Raw genomic sequence first — 20,794 nt, 5'->3', positions numbered from 1 at the left:
CACATGATGGTGTCGTGAAAGTCTGAGGGTACTGTTAGTGGAGGTACGAGGGCGCGCGCGCTCAGTTTACCCTTCTCATACGTGCGCACGTGCTCCAAGCTTTTCATTGGGCTTTTTATGAGTCAGTCTTTTGTTTCGTTTGTTTTATGTAGGATTGGTTCGGTGAACTCACCGCTTGTTTGTTTTAGGGTTAGAAGCCTATTTAAAGGCTTAGGAGAATGGTGACATTATTATTGAGAGATTTTATTAAATTTATTTCATCGTTTCTTGGTTAAAGAGCTATTATTTGATTGTTCGTGAGCTAACGCACTTAGTATTACATTATCTTGGTGTAGTAGTAATACAGTATACACAACGTAAATGTTAAACACAACTAGTAGAAATAGAGCAAGAAGGTCTTAAATTATTGAAAGTACACAATGAGCATGCTCTAAAAACAACATATCTAATCGCCAAAAAAATGAATAACACAAACAAGATAGGGGCCCGCACAGCTACACTTAAGTCTGTCAACTTGAATATGCCCTTACTCCCTCTTAAAATAACATCAAATGAAACTCAAGAGAAGGGCCTACACTTAAGACGGTCAACTTGAATATACTCTGACTCCACTCCTCCTAGCGCCAGGGGAAGGTCCTTAAGTCTCTCAACTTGAATATGCCCTTACTCCCTCTTAAAATAACATCAAACGAAACTCAAGATAAGGGCCTACACTTAAGACGCTCAACTTGAATATGCCCTGACTCCACTCCTCCTAGCACCAGGGCAAGGTCCTTAAGTCTCTCAACTTGAATATGCCCTTACTCCCTCTTAAAATAACATCAAACGAAACTCAAAATAAGGGCCTACACTTAAGACGCTCAACTTGAATATGCCCTGACTCCACTCCTCCTAGCGCCAGGGCAAGGTCACCAATGAAGCGTAATATGTGGATTGGGACATGCACGATTAAGAGTTGGTTTGAGATGGTGCTAGCGGTCTCCGAACCAACCTTTGATCACGTCATAAGTCACAATGTCAAATGATATTCCTATGAGTTGCTATATTATATGAAGCCCTTGTTAGGAGTGTTGTTTTTTTTTGTATCAAATTCAAGAACAGTAGCAAAACTGAAGCAGTTAAAGTTATAATACTTGCATAATGCTTAGAATTATTGGATACAGACATGACTCAAGTAAGCCAACGAAAACTGTGGGCACACTCGATCGATAAATCTCATTCAATCATAAAATGAAATAGAATGCAATAAGACTAGCTTTTTAGAATGAAGGGGAACTTTGGACGTGGACATAAACTGCTGACCAATGTAGTGTTCCTTTTCTAAGCTCTATGAAGGCTTGCTTTTGTTACTATCACCTAAGTAAGCAACCACATCACTTCATGTCACAAGCATTGAAGGAATGAAGGGTATCATATCCATGAAAGTTTTGACAAAGAACTTCCATTATAGGTGGAGGGCCGATTGTTATGCATTTTTTAAAAAAAAGCTTACCACTTGCAGAGTCAAATGAAACAAAAAAAAATCAAGTTTTTTGACGTTTATAAGTAAGCTCATGTTTTCAATCTAAACACTAATCAAGTGAGTGGGTTTTAACGTTCTGGCAGAGGGGAGGGGTTACCGGACAAAAAGTGTTTGGTTGGTTTCTGTCTGTCCGTCCTCATCTCTTCTATTCTACTTGTCCCTCTCCCTCTCCATGCACTCTCAATCTCCCTCCTTCACTCACACTCTCCCTCTCCCTCTCCCTCCTTCTCAACCAAATCCAACTCTCTCTCTCCCCACGACAAACCCATCTCTCTCTCTCTCTCTTCTCCACCTCCGCTCATGCCCCCACTACTTGCAGTTATCTAGTCTAACAAAGTTAGTATTTAATTCAAAAGTCACCCTTCTTCAAATAGAAAATGAATAAAGAATGGGGTAAAGGGGAAAACCCAAAAAATGAAACAAAAAACAATTGAAAAGTTACTAATTACCTTTAGCACTAGAAAGTAGAAACCAAACGATGGGTTGTCACGAGAAGGAGACCAATTCGGAACGCTGTCACGAGAAGGAGACCAATTCGGAATGCGACATGAGAATGAATCGAAAAGATTAAATCCAGAAGTTGTGGGGTTGGTCACACAATTTCCAGTGAGAAAGCGGGTTTCTCACGAGAAGAAACCGATTCAATTCGCGCACGTTGGGTTTAGCGTGGGAAACATTCTCAACAATGGTGAGTGGTAGGAGTTATTGAGTGGTGAGATGAGATGAGATGAGAAATTAGAACATTTTGGGTGGGTGGGGAGCATAAACCAACAAAAAACAAGCAAGTATAAGGTGCGTCAAAATAATTCCAACAATAACAATGAAATCCCACATTTTTCTATTTAATTGAATATGGCTTCGCCAAATACAAAATGTTATTTGATCAACAAATAATAAATTGGTACAAAGAAGAAAAAAAATGTACTATGAAATAAGAAAATCGTTTCCAGTAGCCATCTCGGTCTTTTCTTGAAGTTAAAGAGCCTCTTGAAGTAATCCTTAAATGCAAAGTTCAAGGCCTAGTGCAAATTACAGAAACTCTGTTAGTACGCATCACCCAAGATATAAAATAATTTTGTTAATGTACGTTACGTAAAATCTGATAAGAAAAAAAATGTCACCTGAGTAGGGAAGTAATGAATCACATTTGCAATGTTTCCTCTCCACAATGACCCAAACCCTTCTTCCTTGATTGTTATGCTTAAGCATTCCCCAACACCCTTGTATGGCGTATAAAAAAAAAGAGAAAATAAATAATATGTTACTAAACTTGGACAAGAGTACTAGAAAACAAGTGCACCTATATCCAACATGATATGGTCAAAATTAGAAAATGTCTAACCAAAATTTACAAGATGGCATTCAACTAAGGATTAGAAGATTGCATTCAGCTAAAAAAAATGTAGAATCTTGAATAAAAGTGCATAGAAAGAAACATTTATTGAACCAACCGGAGAAGATATAAAATACAGCCAAAATCCCATTACTTTGTTGATGTCGATATTGATGCCAAACCTGAGAAATACAACCAAAATCCAACTATTATACGAGATTGAATGAACCAACCTGAGAAGAGACTAAGTACCAAGATCCAATAGTAATAGGCCAAAATAATTAAGATTGAAGAATTATAAAATAAGACAGCATATGGCTGTGCACACAACAATAAGAACCACGCCTATTATATCCTTGGTAACTAGCATACAGATATGAACACTAAAATATTGTTGGCTCAATCCTCATATTTGTTATCTCATACTTTGACTGAAATTGTTTAAATATAAAATTTTAATGCATGAGTTCTAAAATTTACATTTAAATAATGTAGCGCCCCGAAACCGATCTCTTTAGTTCTCTCTATCATTTTCTCTGAAAACTTAACATGTTGGTTTCCTTTGATGGAATGTACTCTAAAACGTTATGACATTAGTAGAGATGATAAAAAAATAATTTAAGACACGTAGTATATAGTACTGGGACATTTACATGATACAGCTTAATTCACACTCATCAATTAAAGCAAAACGAGTAGAAAATTCAGTTAGACTAGTCTATCTTCGACTAAGTACAACTTTTGACTTCGATATCCAAATGCAACGAAACTAGATTCATTATAAAACTGACATAAAGTACTATCTTTTTAATGTAGGTAGCTGAACCTAATTTGGACAGTAGCTATGTCAAAAGTTATCTCAAAACCAGTCCAGTGCACTGCCCAATGCAAACTACCACACTATTCAACCTTCTAATACAAGTAGTAAACAAGACAATGGATATATTAAAGTAACTAATTACCTGACCATTGAACATCTAAACAAAACAAGGAAAGCAAGAAAATATCAAACCAGTTCACGTTGGTGATTAGATTTCAATTAATATGCGCAAATGACGCGGACAATTGAGTGTGAACAGCCCACCTTTCAAAATAGTTAACTCTCAACTCAAATATCCAAATCCAACATGGTTTGATTCGTTGGAAACTACATTCCAAAAACTAACTTTTTCATGTTTTAACTAAAACGTCATTGTCAATCAAACTCTATGATAATTAAGCCCAAAAATAGTTCATGAATCAACCATGGTCTAGGAGAAGAAAGGAGTCATTTCCCTTTCCATTCATGTGTCAACATCCAAGGAACTATAGTTGATTGAAAAGGGGAAGCAAATGTAAACTCCACCTTTTCCACGCCCAGTAGCATTCCCAATAGGTGAAAAAGACATCTAGTTAAAGTGAACTGTGTGTTCTGGACGTCTTTTTCTCCCCTCCTTAATTATCTAAAAACCTCTAACTAAGTGTATATTATCCTTGCTTTTTTATCAAGCTGGTGTTGGGTTCCTCCCTCCTCTTATTCATAGTGCTTCCAATTGTAAGGTTTCACTCTCTCCATGAGCCGAATACCTTCCTGGTCTCCCTTTTTTCCGATCCCCACAGATAAGATTAAAAGAGAACCAATAATCCCTTTTTGAATGCACAAACACGAGGTGTATGTACCTCTTACCTCTTACTCTCCCCAGGTGACACTTAGAACCTACTTAAGAACATATCCTAATCTAAAACCAAAGTCACATAATATAATGTAAATTAAACTAAGTAGGCACTGTAGCACACGCTAAGCTAATCTCAAGCAAATAAATCTACTTGGAAACATTTCTGCTAAATTAACATCATTCATTTGTCTAAATTAACAAATATTTGAATCAACCATAAACGACAAGATATAACTCACATATAGTAGCAAATTATAAATAATAAAAAACATGAGTTGCAATCAGTTCAAACATTGCATTCGCAGTTCTCAATTTTAGAGCTAAAATACCAACTAAAAACCCTCATTTCAACAAAACTCAAGTCATTCAATATAGCCATACTTAACTCTAAAACTGGTTACAAGCTAGGCCATTTGTCTAAATTAACAAATAGTTGAACCAACCATAAACGACAAGATATAACTCACATGTAGCAGCAAATTATAAATAATAAAAAACAAGAGTTGCAATCAGTTCAAACATTGCATTCGCAGCTCTCGATTTTAGAGCTAAAATACCGACTAAAAACCCTCATTTCAACAAAACTCAAGTCATTCAATATAGCCATACTTAACTTTAAAACTGGTTACAAGCTAGGCCATACTTAATGTAAGTGAGCTTCTTTAAACAGTTAAATGGGTTAAATGGGATCATCTTACAGCCTATAACTTCTTTATCCACTTTAGTTGATTATCAAGTTACTAAAATCATAACAATGAAGTCAAAAACCTCAAAGCAATACTACATAGTCTAATTGCGTTGATGTTTAGCTCTCAATTATATAACTGCATTGATGTTCGATCATTTACTTTCTGGTGTGGAACTGATTTTTTTCTACAAATGTGGGGGATAGACTGTCCATAAGACTTGCAAAATATTAAATTAAACCAAGTCCTATAAGTAACTAACAAATTAGCCTTAGGTAAATTCAGGGTCATAACAGTTACCTTAAATTTACATGTGTATTTCAGCTTTTCATCTCTACGAGACTCTTTCTCCTGAGACACACAATTCAAGCATAATGTTCATTAAAAACAGGTTTCTTCAATAAATAAATAAATAACAGCATGAGGCAAACAATGTTAACCTAGCATGCATAACTAGATGACCAAGACAGATACGAAGCTTATGTTAAAAAAAACCTACCTTTTGTATTCTTGAAAACAGATGCTCAAAAACTCTAGGAGTCATCCCGCAATTAACACTATGTCTTCGAGTGCCTCCCTCAATGTCTCCCAACATTGTGTGGGTCTTTCCACTACCAGTCTGCAAAAAGCAAGCTTTAGTAAATAATATGTACTGGTTTCAAAATGAAAAAAAGTTACCCAAGGAAAGGGAAGCAGCCAGTGTCCTTAAAGAACAATGCAATGACAAAAGGTAATGTGGAAAGTAACCTGTCCATAGGCAAACATGCAACTGTTATAGCCACCCATGCAATTCTCCACCATAGGCAATCCTGCAACTTTGAATAGGCTTTCTTGTTACAAACATTACTTTAGTACTAAGGCTACATAACCACTTTCAATATCAAAATGCATATAAGTGAATAAATGGACTTAACCTCAGGTAACATTCTCATCAGCCACATGATCGAATGTAAAACGAGACTCGGGGAGGCCCACTCCAAGTGCTTGTTTGACTACTATCCCTGTCTAACACATTTTTTTGTTGCCTTGTATTGATATTTCGTAATTGCTTAGAGGACGTATTCTAATGATAACCTGTACATAATATCAAAAAAAAACGACAAATTTATCACTAAACAGCATTACAAGATAGTAACTCTAAGCTTGCACACCAACATTATATACATTAACTAACAAATAAAGTAAACCCTAATAAATGAAGTATATACCTACACATATTGATCTTTCCAGAAAGATAAATCTTCTTCCAACTCAAAACTCTGAACACTATCAGGTTCTTCTACTTCACCGAAATTTAATGAAGAAGAAGAAGATTTAAAAAGGGTATCTTACGAAAAAAATTAGCCTTAGGAAAAAAATTTACTTTTTTTGGATGGAGATTTCAGTAAGGTGGAAAATGGGTTTAACTATATATGATCAATTAGAAAGAGAAATGGTAGAAATTGGGTTTTACTTTAGCCGCCCATGTTCTCTTTAATACTGGTGAGAGAGAGATAAAACCCTTAAAAACTTGGGTGGCGAGAATGAAACGCAATCTGTTTTATTTTTCAATTTTTTTGTTCGATAATGAGCGGCGAGATAACGAAAACATGGGCGGGATAACGAAATAAAGCCACGGGTCTTTTTTATTCGTTTTAGATTCATTTATAAATTTATTCATATATTATAACCAATTAAAAAAATATATTTTGCCGCGGCCAATTTCCTTCCGAGACTAGAAGTGAACTTGTAGCTGCGGGAAGCCTATAGCCGTTGCGAGAAACTGAGATTTGGCTGCGGATGCTGACAAGCCGTGGCCAAACACCATATTTTGCCTCAACCGAAGATGGCTGCCACAAAAGGTTCTTTTAGCCTCAACAATTTATGGCCGTGACAAAAGACTCACGGCAAGAAGCCCTTTTTTTTTTTTGGGGATTTTACACCTCTCCAAAACAAGCCAACTCAAGAACGTTCGCATACGCTCACTTGATAAATAACAACGCATTCCCATATTCGTAAATACTAGAATAACTGCCATAGCAGTGGAGAGTGAGCAGAGGCCCTGCGTATCAGCGTATGTTATGGTTATTTGACAAAATTAACAGTTAGCAGGAAAAGAGAGATATCTCGGCAGCAAGATATTCGAGGAGTAAAAAAAACAATCAACAAGAATCAATACTTGGTTCGCTCAAAATCAACTCAACAAACATTTTCATTAACACTAACTATAATAAAACAAAAGTTATGATATGCTCAATTTCCAACTTTTTCAAGTTTGTGGTTCTATAAAAAAAATTAGCATATTATATTTTTAAATTGGGGGTTAATAAAGTTATTCTTCTAACTTCTACTTTGCATGTTTATACTCAATGAACTATAGTGTAACTAAGAAAAAAAATGTGGAATGGGAAAATGGAAAAACTCACCTCACTACGGCAATCTGAAATCCCAGAAAGAGAATCAATAAAAGCCAAATGAAGAATCAATCCACAAAGCATCAAGTGCAAACATAACAACTCCTAAAATCCCAATAAAATAAACCAAAAAAGAAACATTTTGGTGGTATATATAAAAAACAGTAGCATCTTCACCAACCTGAAATTCATCCACCACAACCGAACTCTTCCATATTGTTTATTCAAGTGAAGTTCTAGCCCAAATTCTATTTAAAACTTGTTGAAATATAAAGGGGTTGTTTGGATTTCGATTTAAATGTGTTTTGAAGATGAGTATTTTGAATGGTATATGAAAAACAAAAAATATTGAATTGAGTATAACAGTGAGAGATAATAGTGGGTTTGAGCATAAAGAGATAAAGAGAAGGATGAAGCATAGCAGAGACGAGCGAGAGAGGTGGAGGGGAGGGAGAGAGAAATTTTGAGCGAGTGTGGAGAGATTAAGGACAGACAGAAACCTACCAAACACCATTTTGAGCCACATACTGCACCCGGCAAAAGAATGTTCGCTCCGCTCACCTGATTAGTAAACATTTTGTACAAGTAGGCATTTCATCAAACAACATCATATAAGCATATACCAAACCCCATTAATGTTATAACTTAAGGACGAAAATGAAGAGAATAAGAAAGAAGTGGGGTTTGAAGATTACCTCCTCCGCGACACAATTGCTTTTTTAAAAACGAAATTCTTGTATTTTCTTTGCTTGAATCTTTCTTTACCGGTTGGAAAAAATGAGGGAATTTTAAACTAGTCAAGTGAGCGGAGCCAACGCTTGGGGAAAGCGGTAAGTATGCGGACAAAAATGTGTTTAGTTGGTTTCTGTCTGTCCTCATCTCTTCTCTTCTCTTTGTCCTTCTCCCTTTTCCTCTCCCTCTCCCTCTCCCTCCGCTTATGCCCCCCCCCCTGCTTAGTAGTATACTAGGTTTTATTTTGGATTCGAGGATTTTTTAAGTAAAAATAAGGACCTTCCATTGGGCTTTTGATGAATCTACTGTAGTGTGAATCTATTTTAGTGAATTTATTTTATGATATTATGATTGTTATTTATGATCCGTTACGTCCACTTCTTATCAAGAAGCAGAAATTTTATTGCCACAGATTCAATGGGATTTAAATCCAAGGTGGATTTAAACAATTAAATGAATGACAACAAGATGTTCCTCCTCAGCTAGTATGGCATGACATTTTTTTTTCTCTCTTAGAATTGCCAAAAGAACAAGGTAGTTTAATTGGGCACTCATCAAATTGGATTGGGCAACCCCTAAAATTTTTTTTTTACAAGTTTGCCATATTACAAATTTGCCATCAAAGCCCAGGCCCAACAACCAATTCAACCGGTCTTGTCATAACGAAACCTCCGGGTCGTTTGAGTGTACACCTAAACGATACTGCCATGTCGTTTGAGTATACACTCAAACGATACCACTATGTCGTTTGGGTATACACTCAAACGATACCACCATATCGTTTGAGTTTACACGCAAACGATACCACCATGTCGTTTGAGTGTACACTCAAATGGCTTAACCATATCGTTTGGTATCACATGAAAGTGGTACGGCTGGGTCGTTTGGGGCTACTATGGGGCAACTTGATTGAGTCGTTTGGACTAAAATAATTGATTAGCCCGATTAACCAAGGAAATTCCTGATTAACCAATAAAAATTGATTATATAAACACCAATTACATTTTTCTTATACATAAACACTGAACACTTTTCTTATAATACAAAATCATTAATCGGTCATAATTGTACAATAATTTATTTAAACAATTATTTGCAAAATTGAATTAGTAATGATTAATTATCAACACATCCCAATTGAATTAGCAAAATTGAGATCCAATTTAAAAAATTAGGTTAGGACAACACAATTAGTTGCACCAAACACAATTACATGCACTCAACACTCTTTATCTGTTATGACATAATATCTATATAGCCAACTTAAAACATGTAATCAAATATGCCAAAATCTAAAATAATGTAATCAAGCATGCCAAAATCTAAAATAATAATTTGTTTTATATCTAAACTTGTTATTTTTCATTATTTTTTCAATTGTGAATTATAAACTAGTTCAGGGTTTAGGGTTCAGGGTTTACAAATTTCGTACCAACATATTTCACTTAATTATTCGAAATAATAATTTGTTTTATATCTAAACTTGTTATTTATTTTTATTTTTTTTCAATTGTGAATCATAAACTAGTTTAAGGTTTGGGGTTTAGGGTTTAGGGTTCAGGGTTTACAAATTTCATACCAACATATTTCACTTAATTATTCGAAATAATAATTTGTTTTAGATCTAAACTTGTTATTTTTTATTATTTTTTTCAATTGTGAATCATAAACTAGTTTGGGATTCGGGGTTTAGGGTTCAGGGTTTGCAAATTTCGTACCAACATATTTCACCTAATTATTCAAAATAATAATTTGTTTTATATCTAAACTTGTTATTTTCCATTTTTTTTTCAATTGTGAATCATAAACTAGTTTGGGGTTTGGGGTTTGGGGTTTATAAATTTCGTACCAACATATTTTACTTAATTATTCGAAATAATAATTTGTTTTATATCTAAACTTGTTATTTTTCATTTTTTTTTTTCAATTGTGAATCATAAACTAGTTTAGGGTTTAGGGTTTACAAATTTCGTACCAACATATTTCACTTAATTATTCTAAATAATAATTTATTTTATATCTAAACTTGTTATTTTCTATTTTCTTTTTCAAATTGTGAAAATATTCGAAATAATATATTCGAAATAATAATTGTGAAAACCCTAAACCCTTAATTATTCGAAATAATAATTTGTTTTATATCTAAACTTGTTATTTTTTATTATTTTTTTCCAAATTGTGAATCATAAACTAGTTTGGAGTTTGGCGTTTAGGGTTTAGGGTTTACAAATTTCATACCAACATATTTCACTTAATTATTCTAAATAATAATTTATTTTATATCTAAACTTGTTATTTTCTATTTTCTTTTTCAAATTGTGAATCATAAACTAGTTTAGGGTTTAGGATTCAGGGTTTACAAATTTTGTACGGATAAAAAAAAAAAATTAATTTCAAACATATTTCACTCAATTATCTAAATCTAAAATAATAATTTTTTTTTATATCTAAACTTGTTATGTTCCTTCTTTTTTTTTCAATTGTGAATAATAAACTAGTTTGGGGTTTAGGGTTTAGGGTTTACAAACATATTTCACTCAATTATTCGAAATATATTCAAATTTCAAATATCTCTACATAGAATACTCAAGTTTCTCATTTACTCCTTACTCCTGTTTTCATCAAAATTCTTACTCATTACATAGAATACTCAAGTTTCTCTACATAGAATACCCAATCAAAATCCTAAATGGAACATGAAGATGAAGATGAAGCATTTGAGGTAATGCTTGAGGTGTAACAAAAAATTAGAGAAGGAGAAAATAAAAGAAAGTTTGAAAGTGAAGAAGTGGCATAAAATGTTGAAGGTGAAGGTGAAGAAGTTGGAGAAATAGAAGATGCGACTAGTCGAGCAAATGAGATACTGAGAAATCGTTGACAATAAAGACAGCCAAACCTAAATAATGAGGTAATACTTGATTGATTGAATTAATGAATGAATGAATCTACAAGAGAGCATTGATTAGAATGAATGCAAAACACTTGATTGATTGAATGAATGAATGAATGCAAAATACTTGAATTAAATATTATAGAACCCGAGCCCAAACGAAACCACTGGGTCGTTTGGGGACTCTATGGAACTACATGGCTGGGTTGTTTGCGTACCCTATGGAACTACATGGTTAAGTCATTTTACCTTTGAACAAAACGATGTGGCTGGGTCGTTTGAGCTTTGAGCCAAATGATCTGAGCTGGTTGTAACGCCCGTATTTAAAATACGTATTTATTTATTAATTTATTAATTAATTAATTTATATAAAATCTGTTGGATTGGATTTGAGATATGTGGGCCTAGTTTCTAGGCCCGAGTCTGTGTTAGGCTTGGGTTTCAAACCCAAGTATATATTCGTATTGTTCTGGAGAATAGGGTTCTTAGATAAATAAAATAATAAAAATGGAGGCAGAGATAGAAACTCATTTGCTAGAGCGTGGGAGCGCGACGGTTCGGACGATGAGGAATTCGTTGGGTTTTAATACAGGTGAGTAGTTAGTTTTCTACTTCATCGGTATACAGTAATAGTTTTACTGTTCATCATTATTCGTCACGTCGCGTTATTTATTAAACTGGATAATTATTAGTATATTGTTTTAGTTATTATTGAACTGTCCGTATTACTGGAACTCGGAAGAAGTCGCCAATGGCGGCGCGAGACAGAGAAGTCGTCTCTGTATTCTGGTGGAACTATTCTTATGTTTTGTATGTGGTTGGATTGGTTGTAAAGGGAGGCGCGAGCCCCCAAACCTCCTCCCCTGTAAACATGCATTACTGTGATACTGAGGGTTTGGATTTTTATTTGTAATTTTCATTGTTGTGAACTGTTTTGGTTGTGGTTTTAGTTGGATTTGGATTGGTGATAGTGGGGTGTATGAGGGTTGTTGGGACCTTGAATGAGGCGTTAATGGCGGCGCGATTTGGCCGGAATTCGTGCTGGCGTTGGTGAGGGTGAGAGGGAATCGAGTTGGAGGGTATCGAAATGTTGGGTTTTTATGGGATTGCAAAACCGAGTTGGTTTAGTTTGGGTTGGAGTGCCGGTGAGTGGTGGCTGGTGGCTAGAAGCGGTGGAGGAAGAAGCATGATGGAGAAGATGAACTGTTGGGATTTGGGCCTTGGGCCTTGGGCCTTAGCTAGATTAAGTTGTTGAGCTTAGCTAGTTTAAGTGTTTGGGGCCATTTCATTTTAAGTTTTGGGCCAGCCCTATTAGTTTTCTTTGGGCTGAACCAAGTTAAGTTTTGGGCCAGTTCTTTTTGTTTTGTTTTAGGCCGAAATCTATTAGTGTGTTGGGCCAGTTCCAGATTAAGTTGTGGACTAGTTTTGGTTTAGTTTGGGCCTAGTTTAGGTTAAGTTGTTTGGGCTAAAACTAATTGCTTTTCTTTGGGACAGTTTCAAGTTTGTTTTGGGGCCGGTCCATATAACTTAAAATAGATCTAAATGGGTCTTTCAACATTTAGACTTTTGGGTTCTAAGGTTTGGGTTTGGGTTCGGCTAGTTGGGTTCGAACCATTTCCTTAGTCATGAGCCCATGAGCCATGCACCTTTGCCCTTAGCCATGAACCATGCAGGCTATGACCCTGAACCTATTGAACATGGGAACGACAGTTTGACTTTGACTTTGATCATTGACCGTTGACTTTGACCTTTGACCGTTGACTGTGGAATGTTGACTTTTTCCAGTTTTTAACATATTTAAGAATAGGGACACATGTAGTAATAAAATATTATCGAAAATGGTATAACGTTGATTGTCATTATCTAATTAAGTTTTGACGTGAGTAGTGCAATATAATATTGGCACGTAACTAGAGGGGAATTCTGATAATAAGAATTTGATATATTTGTTTTTATGAGTATTAAATTTTATATGGACTTAGATTTATGGACTTTAGTATTGGGCTTTGATTGTGGATATTTCCCACGGGAATGTGGCGTAGTGCAATAATATATTGGCACGTGAAAGAATGAAAGTGATTATGAGATATAATTGAGATATTTCTAAATATTGTGGCATAGTGCAATAAGGTATTTGACCTGCACGTGTTATAGTGGAATTATTATGAGTCATAAATGTATGACACTTGAATAAACTACGTAACGAAAATCCTAGAACCTAGCTACCACAACTCATGTGATTTGGCCCTTCGGGCGTTTCAGTGAATCTGAATGGCCCTTCTGCCGTAAGTAATGTGATTGGCCCTTCTGGCGTTTTGGTAAAATTTGAATGGCCCTTCCGGGCGAGCCGAATGGTGGCTTGATTATTCCGTCGCAAAATTAGAATGAGATCTTGCCGATATTGTATGCGAATAGTGGCGATACTTACATAATGGCTTTCGTGTGAGGGTTACGGTGTCGCGCATCCATTTCGGTAGTTATGCGCACGGAGTGGTTCATTATGTAAGGGGAGGCATGTGGATGTACATGTTTGGCGTTGGGAAGCGATTGTGGTAGCCAGGGAAACTAGGTAAGACATAGATACGACGTGATTTTAGGGACACGCAAAGAAAGCCTTAATTAATATAATTATGGTAATATGTTGGTTAATGATATATCTTTAGATATATGATTGTATATGGCTTTGCTGAAGGGTGGGTCAAACTAATTACTTGGGTAGAGACGACCCACTCTGTGATTGAGCATGAAATGCGGTACATATATAATATGCTTGGTTGGTTATTTGTTTAGTTCGAACCTAAGGCGCCTCGATGGAGGAACTACATGCCTTATTTATTATGCGTATAGTTTGTTGTGTGGTTAGTGGGAAGTTAAGGCGTCTCAATGGAGGAACTACCTGCCTTAATTATTGTACGTAAGGATGTTACATTAGTCGTTGAAAGTTAAGGCGCCTCGGTGGAGGAACTAACTGCCTTATGGATTGTGTATATATATGTATAAGTATATGTTGTATTTTAGAGCTACTCACACCAGCATTTTTATAATGCTGACCCGATTTGCATGTTTGTTTATCGGGTGTGTTCATTAAATGAACATAGTTGATAAGTCTTGACAGGTTTAGTGTCGAAGAAGGTTGGTTCTTTCTTGTGGTTTTGCGTTAAGCGTTCATCTCGGGGATATGTTTTGTTTTCCCTTGAGGTGATATAGATTTTCAGTCTAGACAATGTTTTGTATTTTCATTTGTAAATTTAATTAAAGAGTTATTGAAAGGGGTATTTAGCTTTTGGGCCACATTATAAATGGGTAATTTGCAGTTGGTCACCAATTGTTCGTTTATTAGCGATTGGGCCAAAATTGACGGTGATCCGTCCATATTTTAGAAATTGACACATTTACCCTTACACGTGTGATGACGTCATGTCATCGTCCTCAACATAAAACCCAAAACAAAAAATTGAGATGTTAAAACCCAACAATCTTAATTAGTGATGACGTCATGTCATCGTCCTCACATCAGAACAGTTTCTCAGCTATATCTAGTTTATCTGCTTCCACTAAATCAATAAGCAGACTGTTCAAGTCTTTACTCAATACAAACCCACTATCTTTTTCGAAATAGTTAAGAAACTTGCTTCCTTCTCCAGAGACTAATAAATTTCTAACATTTTCAACAAAATCACTTTCAAAGTTAGTGTTTTTCTTAGTAGAACAGGCATTCACTTGATTTTGTGGAGTGGGTATTTTAGTTACTTGACCAAGAAATTTATTGTTCTTGTTAAGAGGATTGAGAGTTGCTGTTGAAGTAGAGAAAGACAATGGTGCATGGAGAGTCAGCTTAGCTTGTTGGGTTTTGAGATGTTGTCTGGTTTTGAAGGAAAGATGGGGAGAGAGAGGAAGAGAGCAAGATAATGGGCAAGTCATTTTTCATGAACGCGTGTTCAAGGAAAGAGGACAGGACTCACTTTCCAAGTCCAGTTTAATTGACTGCAAATTTTATGTAATTCAGCTGTTGTAATAAATTTACATTTAGATCAAGTTAAACAATTGAAGGTTCAATTAACAAATGAAAGGGAAACACCAGTTCTGACAGTACATTTCTGAACTCTTTTTGTGTTGTCAATTTTGAGCGACTGTCAGCTAACAAGTTGGGACACTTACAAGTTACAACCCAGTTTCTGTAAATTCCCTGGTCTTTGACTAAATAGACGTCACTTAAATTAATTTCATTGAACAGATTACGGAAAAAGCGGAAGCCCTCAGGGCTGATGTCTCTGCACAGTAACCCTTTGCTTTTAGCTGTAAGAAGATGCTCCTTTGCCATTGCTGGAGCAATACCTGTTATTGCTGCATCACTTGGGCTTATCCAGTGGTAGAGTTGTTGGTGGCAGTCAAAGTAGTGTTAGCAGTAGTGGTGGAGGAAAATTTGGCAGTGGAGGAAGTTTTAGTGGTAGTGGAGGAGGAAAAGTAAGCGGTGGTGGTTTCAGTAATGGTGGAGTCACTGATGGCACTCAAGGCGGTTATACCAGTAATGGTAATGTTTGTGGTGGTTTCAGTGGTCATGGTGGTGGTGATGGTGGTCAAGGTACTGGTAGAGGTGGTGCTGGTGGTAGTGCTGATGGTGGATTTCATGGAGACACGAGCAAGGGTGTTTTAGTCATTATATAAAATTTGTTTATTTGACCAACGGTAAAATCACGGTCAATGCAAAGTCAACGCAGTCAACCGTTAATTTTGGCCCAATTACTAATAAACGAACAATTGGTGACCAACTGCAAATTACCCCTTTATAATGTGGCCTAAAAGCTAAATACCCCTTATTGAAAAGAGATTTGTAACCTAATCTTATTTGTGAATTTTTGTAATGAAGAGGACTTTTGTTTAAGTTAAAATTTTTATTGGTTTTTAATTATCCGCATATTTAAACTGTTTATGGGTTTTTGGAAGTGGAGAGTGCGTCGCACCTCGAAGATCGAAGAGTCGGGAACAAATAATGTTTTTCCGAATTCTGTCGAAATTCGGGGTGTGACACTGGTCGTTTGGGAAATGTTGTCTGTTTTTTTAGCCAAACGATCTGCGCATGTCGTTTGACCATTATACCAAACGATGTGGCTGGGTCATTTGAGCTTTAAGCCAAACGGTCTGAGCTGGTCGTTTGAGAAAAGTTGTTTGTTTTTTAGCCAAACAATCTGAAGTGGTCGTTTGGCCTTTATACCAAACGATGTGGCTGGGTCATTTGGACAAAAAAAATTTAGAATTTCATTTCGTTTTTACAACACTTTCATATCCATACAACCACACAAACATCAAATTCCACTTAACATCAAATAACAACAAATTCCACTTAACAACAAACACAAACATCCATCATTCATTCAAAATCAAATAACAACAAATTCCAAACATCCATCATTCATTCAAAATCAAACATCCATCCATTCCTTACAAATTACAAATTCATTCATTATAACGCCCACCACTGTACTTACACCTAGTTAAGTTGTACGCCTGTTCGAAGGAGGACCTTGCTTCCTCTGGAATATTATTCCTAGCCAATTGCAGACCTCTCTCTAGCATGTGAATAGTTTCATTGATGACGTCGTTCTGTCGAAAAAAGGGAAATCAAGATAAATTGTCAATCGAATGCAAAAAATCACAGTTAGAGAAACTCAATTAAAAATCACAATATTCACAATCGGTGAACAGTTAGGAAGTGTCTCCAAGGAGAAATGAATAGGAAGACGCTCAGGGTTCACCAATCGAATATGAGAATTCCTCACATACCAAGTCATGTAGTTTGGATGACACTCCCATGGATAAGATGAGATAGGTCCTCGATTGCAGGGTTGGATTACGTGATTCTACCATGACTCCCAGTAAGTTGGCCCAATATTGGTCTATTTCACCTCATACCCGTGTCCTGCTACATTTTTTGTTCTCTAATTTGGTGTTGGAGGATCTACGAGTATAAGTTGCACGTGACCCAACTGACGCACAACCCTTGCGACAGCGTAAAGCTCGACAATGTTGAAAAAACATAACAATCCCTCAAAAAATACAATGTCATCGATCGGGCTTGTAGCTTTGACATTATTGTAGGGATGTCAATCAACCTGAAACAAAATCAAATGTGTCATTAACAACTCCAATGATCAATTACTTAAAAAAATATAGATATAAACAAACTTAAATACTTACATTGAAACAATTCATATCATAAAGTATCGCTCGATAATACTGCAATGCATGCATTGTACCGTCATAGTGTATAGCGACTACTGTGTGTTTATGAGCACGCGCCTGAGACAAGCTATAGTCCATGTTTGGGATTGGTCTGAATACCGGAAAGTACTCATAGATCCACGTCTAGATATATATATATATACACAAATAGTTAACATATTGATAAAGTAATAAAGTTAACATTAAAAAAAATAATCTCTAAAATACTAAAGTTTTACCTGTAGAAGAGTCATATAGCCTGTAACCCCTTTCACCTTTGCATATATGGCAGCCCCAAGACCTCTATACAAAAATGCCAAAACTGCTGCACCTCATGCATACTCTCCTATCTCACTGAATTTCAACAATGGGCTCAGATAACATAGAGGCACTCCAGTCCCAGACTTATCAGTAAAAACGGCACATCCAAAGAAAAACAGGATAAAAGCTCTGACATCCCGTTGGACTTCCTACAAACTCGAGGCCTTCTCCACCACCTTCCCAGTAGCGTCACATATGGGGCTATCATGAACCTTGTTAGCAAAATGCTTCCAGAGGAATTCTAGCCTTACTTTTGAAGTGAACTTGCTAGCTTCCATCTCCGCCTTAATCAAATCAATGGAGAGACCTAGAGCACGATGTAGGAGATTTATCGATTGTTGTAAGTTTAACTCACTGTCCCCGGCCTTGCACCACTCTTCCTTTAATTGTGACTCCACAGATTTGCACAACATCGTCCAAAGTCACAGTCATCTCCCCAAATGGCATATGGAAGGTGTTGGTCTCCGGATGCCATCTCTCCACAAATGCAGAGACCAATGGTGGATCCATATGTTCGTGATAACTTAACACGAGATCATGCAACCCAGTCCTTCTCAACTCGTGGGCAAATCTTGGAGACCTTCTAAATTCATTTATAAAATCCCATTGGCAGAACTTCGCTAAGTGCGAAACACACTTCAACGCTCCGCGATCTTCCTGAAACAACCAAGCACGCATTAGATATATATGAGCAGAAATAAAAGATTTTGTAAAAGAAAATCAAAGTACTACAGAAAAACAAAATATTACCCTTCTCTCCCAAACATCGTGAGCGACATGCACCGCATAGTCATACAGCAACTCTTACTCATACGGGCCACCCCCATACTCACCTCTTTTAAACTCCAAATCATCATTGGATTTTCTTACAAAATCCAATACCAGAGGTGCTTCTTTCACTGGTGGTACGACTTCTACCACATTTTCTTCCACATCATCATCCTGCTCATCCTCCTCATTCTCATTGTCATCCTCTTCGTCACCCTCCTCTTCCCCCTCCACTCTCCTCTTCCACTATACTCTTCTCTTTGTCCATATTTACATCTAGACCTATATTGCTATCACTATCTTCACTCGATGGATGAACTTCAGGAACCTCAGGAACCTCTTTTTCTTTGTGGTCCCCTCTACGCGCTGATGCCGTTAAACCCTCTGCCCTTTTTCTCTTTCTTCCAACTGCGTCACCACTAGAGGAACTTCCGCCAAACAATTTCTTCACACCCTTGAATGTAGTTTTCACTACATTCTTCACATTCTTTGAACAAGGACCCATTGCTACAAAGAAAAATAAAACAAGTATTAGTAACTATAATAAGTTTAATCAAATCTACACCTATGTTAGAAACTTTTGTTCAACACCCATTTACTAAACCAAAAGGAGTGAACTAAATTGTTTTTCACATAATAGATAGAAACAACAAGTAATACATAATAGATAGATGTACAGCCATAAATAAACCCAACTAACAAAATTAAAGAAAACTTAGCTCTAGACTAGGTTAATTATCAAACCAAAATACCTAGATTTGCCTAGATTTGCATCAATTTTGGTAGGATTTTAGTGGTGTAAACACCTACCTAGTCCTTCACTCAACCCCGTTTAAGTTCAACATCTACCTAGAAATATTCCCAATATATGCAAGTAAATAAGAATAGGCAGAGTCTAAAGTCTAAACCTAAGTTACATTGACACGGATAGATGATCCCATATCCGACACGGATACAAACTATCTAACACGGCAAAGTATAAAAAATGGAAATATATCACATACAATGTGTCCGACACGGATTATTTTTGACATATGGCATGTCCATGTTACATAGGTCTAAACTGATATAGTAAATCGATAAATTCAAAAACTCTTAACTTCGTAAGACCCATAAATAAACTTCAGAACTCAAATGGCAGTTTATCTCCCTTAACATATTCCCTAGTGAAAAGATGTGAAACTTCTATCTGCAATACTAAACAATGACCACACAATACAAACCAAATAGGTTCCTCTACTATACAAAAAACTCAAACCATCCCATCAACAACTAAAGAACATTGCTCCAAGCTTCTAATGTAAATTCCGCAAAGCATAATAATTTATTTCGGGTTTGTTCTACCATATACAGAGGCAAGAAAAATCACACTATAGATTATGGATTAGCTAAGGTTACTAAAAAAGATTTGAGTCATATCTCTTTGATTGCGTTTAGAGGGACTAGAAACTATGCTGCCCCAGAAATGTGGATGCAACTACCAGCAACTTGTAAAAGTGATATTTAGAGCTTTGGGATGATGCTGTTTGAAATTTTAGGGAGGAAAAGGAATATTGATGACCAAAATTGGTTTCCTGGACAAGTTTGGGCAGAGTTCGCAAAAGAACAACTAGACAAAGTTTTGGAAGATTGTGATATTGAGGACAAGGACAAAAGAAACGCAAGGACATTAACTATAGTTGCGTTATGGTGTACTCAGCACACGCCCAATGACAGACCAAGCATGAGCCAGGTTGTGCAAGCTCTTATGGGGGACATGCAACTTCCTTCGCCTCCAAATCCACTATATCCTTATAGTGTATCTTCAAGCACAAGCAGTAGGGGAGGTGTCTCCACTACGGTTGGAAGGTACGATCACTAGCTATGTCATTTTTCTTTCTGGATAATGGTCCAACTGCTCACACGTTCCAAAATGAGTATAACTGTGGTTAACATACAACATTATTTGCTAATGTAGTAGCCAAACGGCCCAAACTAACTCTTATTTTTTCAGACCGTACAAATAGTACAAGGATAAAATTCAGGCCAGAGAAGACAATTCGACTCCAAACGAGGAACAACGAGAAGTTAGAGAAGAATTCACCAATGAAACTCCCAAGAAAGAAAGTAGTTTACCCATTGGGAAAGATAGTATGAGTCGAAGTGCCGTCGATAACAATGTTTTTTCAGTTTTAGCCCATAAGACTGCTAATGTGCACGATCTTTACAAGTTTGGTCGTGAATTAGGACGAGGTCAATTTGGAAGTACTTATTTATGTATCGAGAATTCAACGGA

General features: G+C 36.3%; 1 protein-coding gene across 1 annotated transcript; it reads right to left on the bottom strand.

Annotated features, from left to right (window-relative positions):
- Positions 1-2,343: 2,343 nt before the first annotated feature.
- LOC147489648 (kinesin-like protein KIN-12E) lies at positions 2,344-6,069 on the bottom strand. Its single transcript, XM_086573479.1, has 6 exons — positions 5,944-6,069; positions 5,696-5,815; positions 5,497-5,547; positions 2,974-3,037; positions 2,644-2,742; positions 2,344-2,541 (listed from the first exon to the last, which is right to left on the bottom strand). The coding sequence occupies exons 1-6, from the start codon at positions 5,995-5,997 to the stop codon at positions 2,522-2,524; spliced, it is 408 nt and encodes a 135-aa protein (XP_086429605.1). The 5' UTR covers positions 5,998-6,069; the 3' UTR covers positions 2,344-2,521.
- Positions 6,070-20,794: the final 14,725 nt, after the last annotated feature.

Source organism: Coptis chinensis, chromosome 7 (genome assembly GCF_015680905.1).
Source record: "Coptis chinensis isolate HL-2020 chromosome 7, ASM1568090v1, whole genome shotgun sequence".
Lineage (NCBI taxonomy): Eukaryota > Viridiplantae > Streptophyta > Magnoliopsida > Ranunculales > Ranunculaceae > Coptis > Coptis chinensis.
This window is presented reverse-complemented; position numbering and strand designations above follow the sequence as displayed.

What these genes read in the sequence shown, in the direction of transcription:
- LOC147489648 (XM_086573479.1), bottom strand. Translation starts at nt 5,997, where the DNA reads ATGGTGGAGAATTGCATGGGTGGCTATAACAGTTGCATGTTTGCCTAT. An exon ending in AATACACATGTAAATTTAAG is followed by an intron (nt 3,038 to 5,496) that starts GTAACTGTTATG and finishes TGTATTTCTCAG; the next exon opens with GTTTGGCATCAATATCGACA. An exon ending in TGTATTTTATATCTTCTCCG is followed by an intron (nt 2,743 to 2,973) that starts GTTGGTTCAATA and finishes ACGCCATACAAG; the next exon opens with GGTGTTGGGGAATGCTTAAG.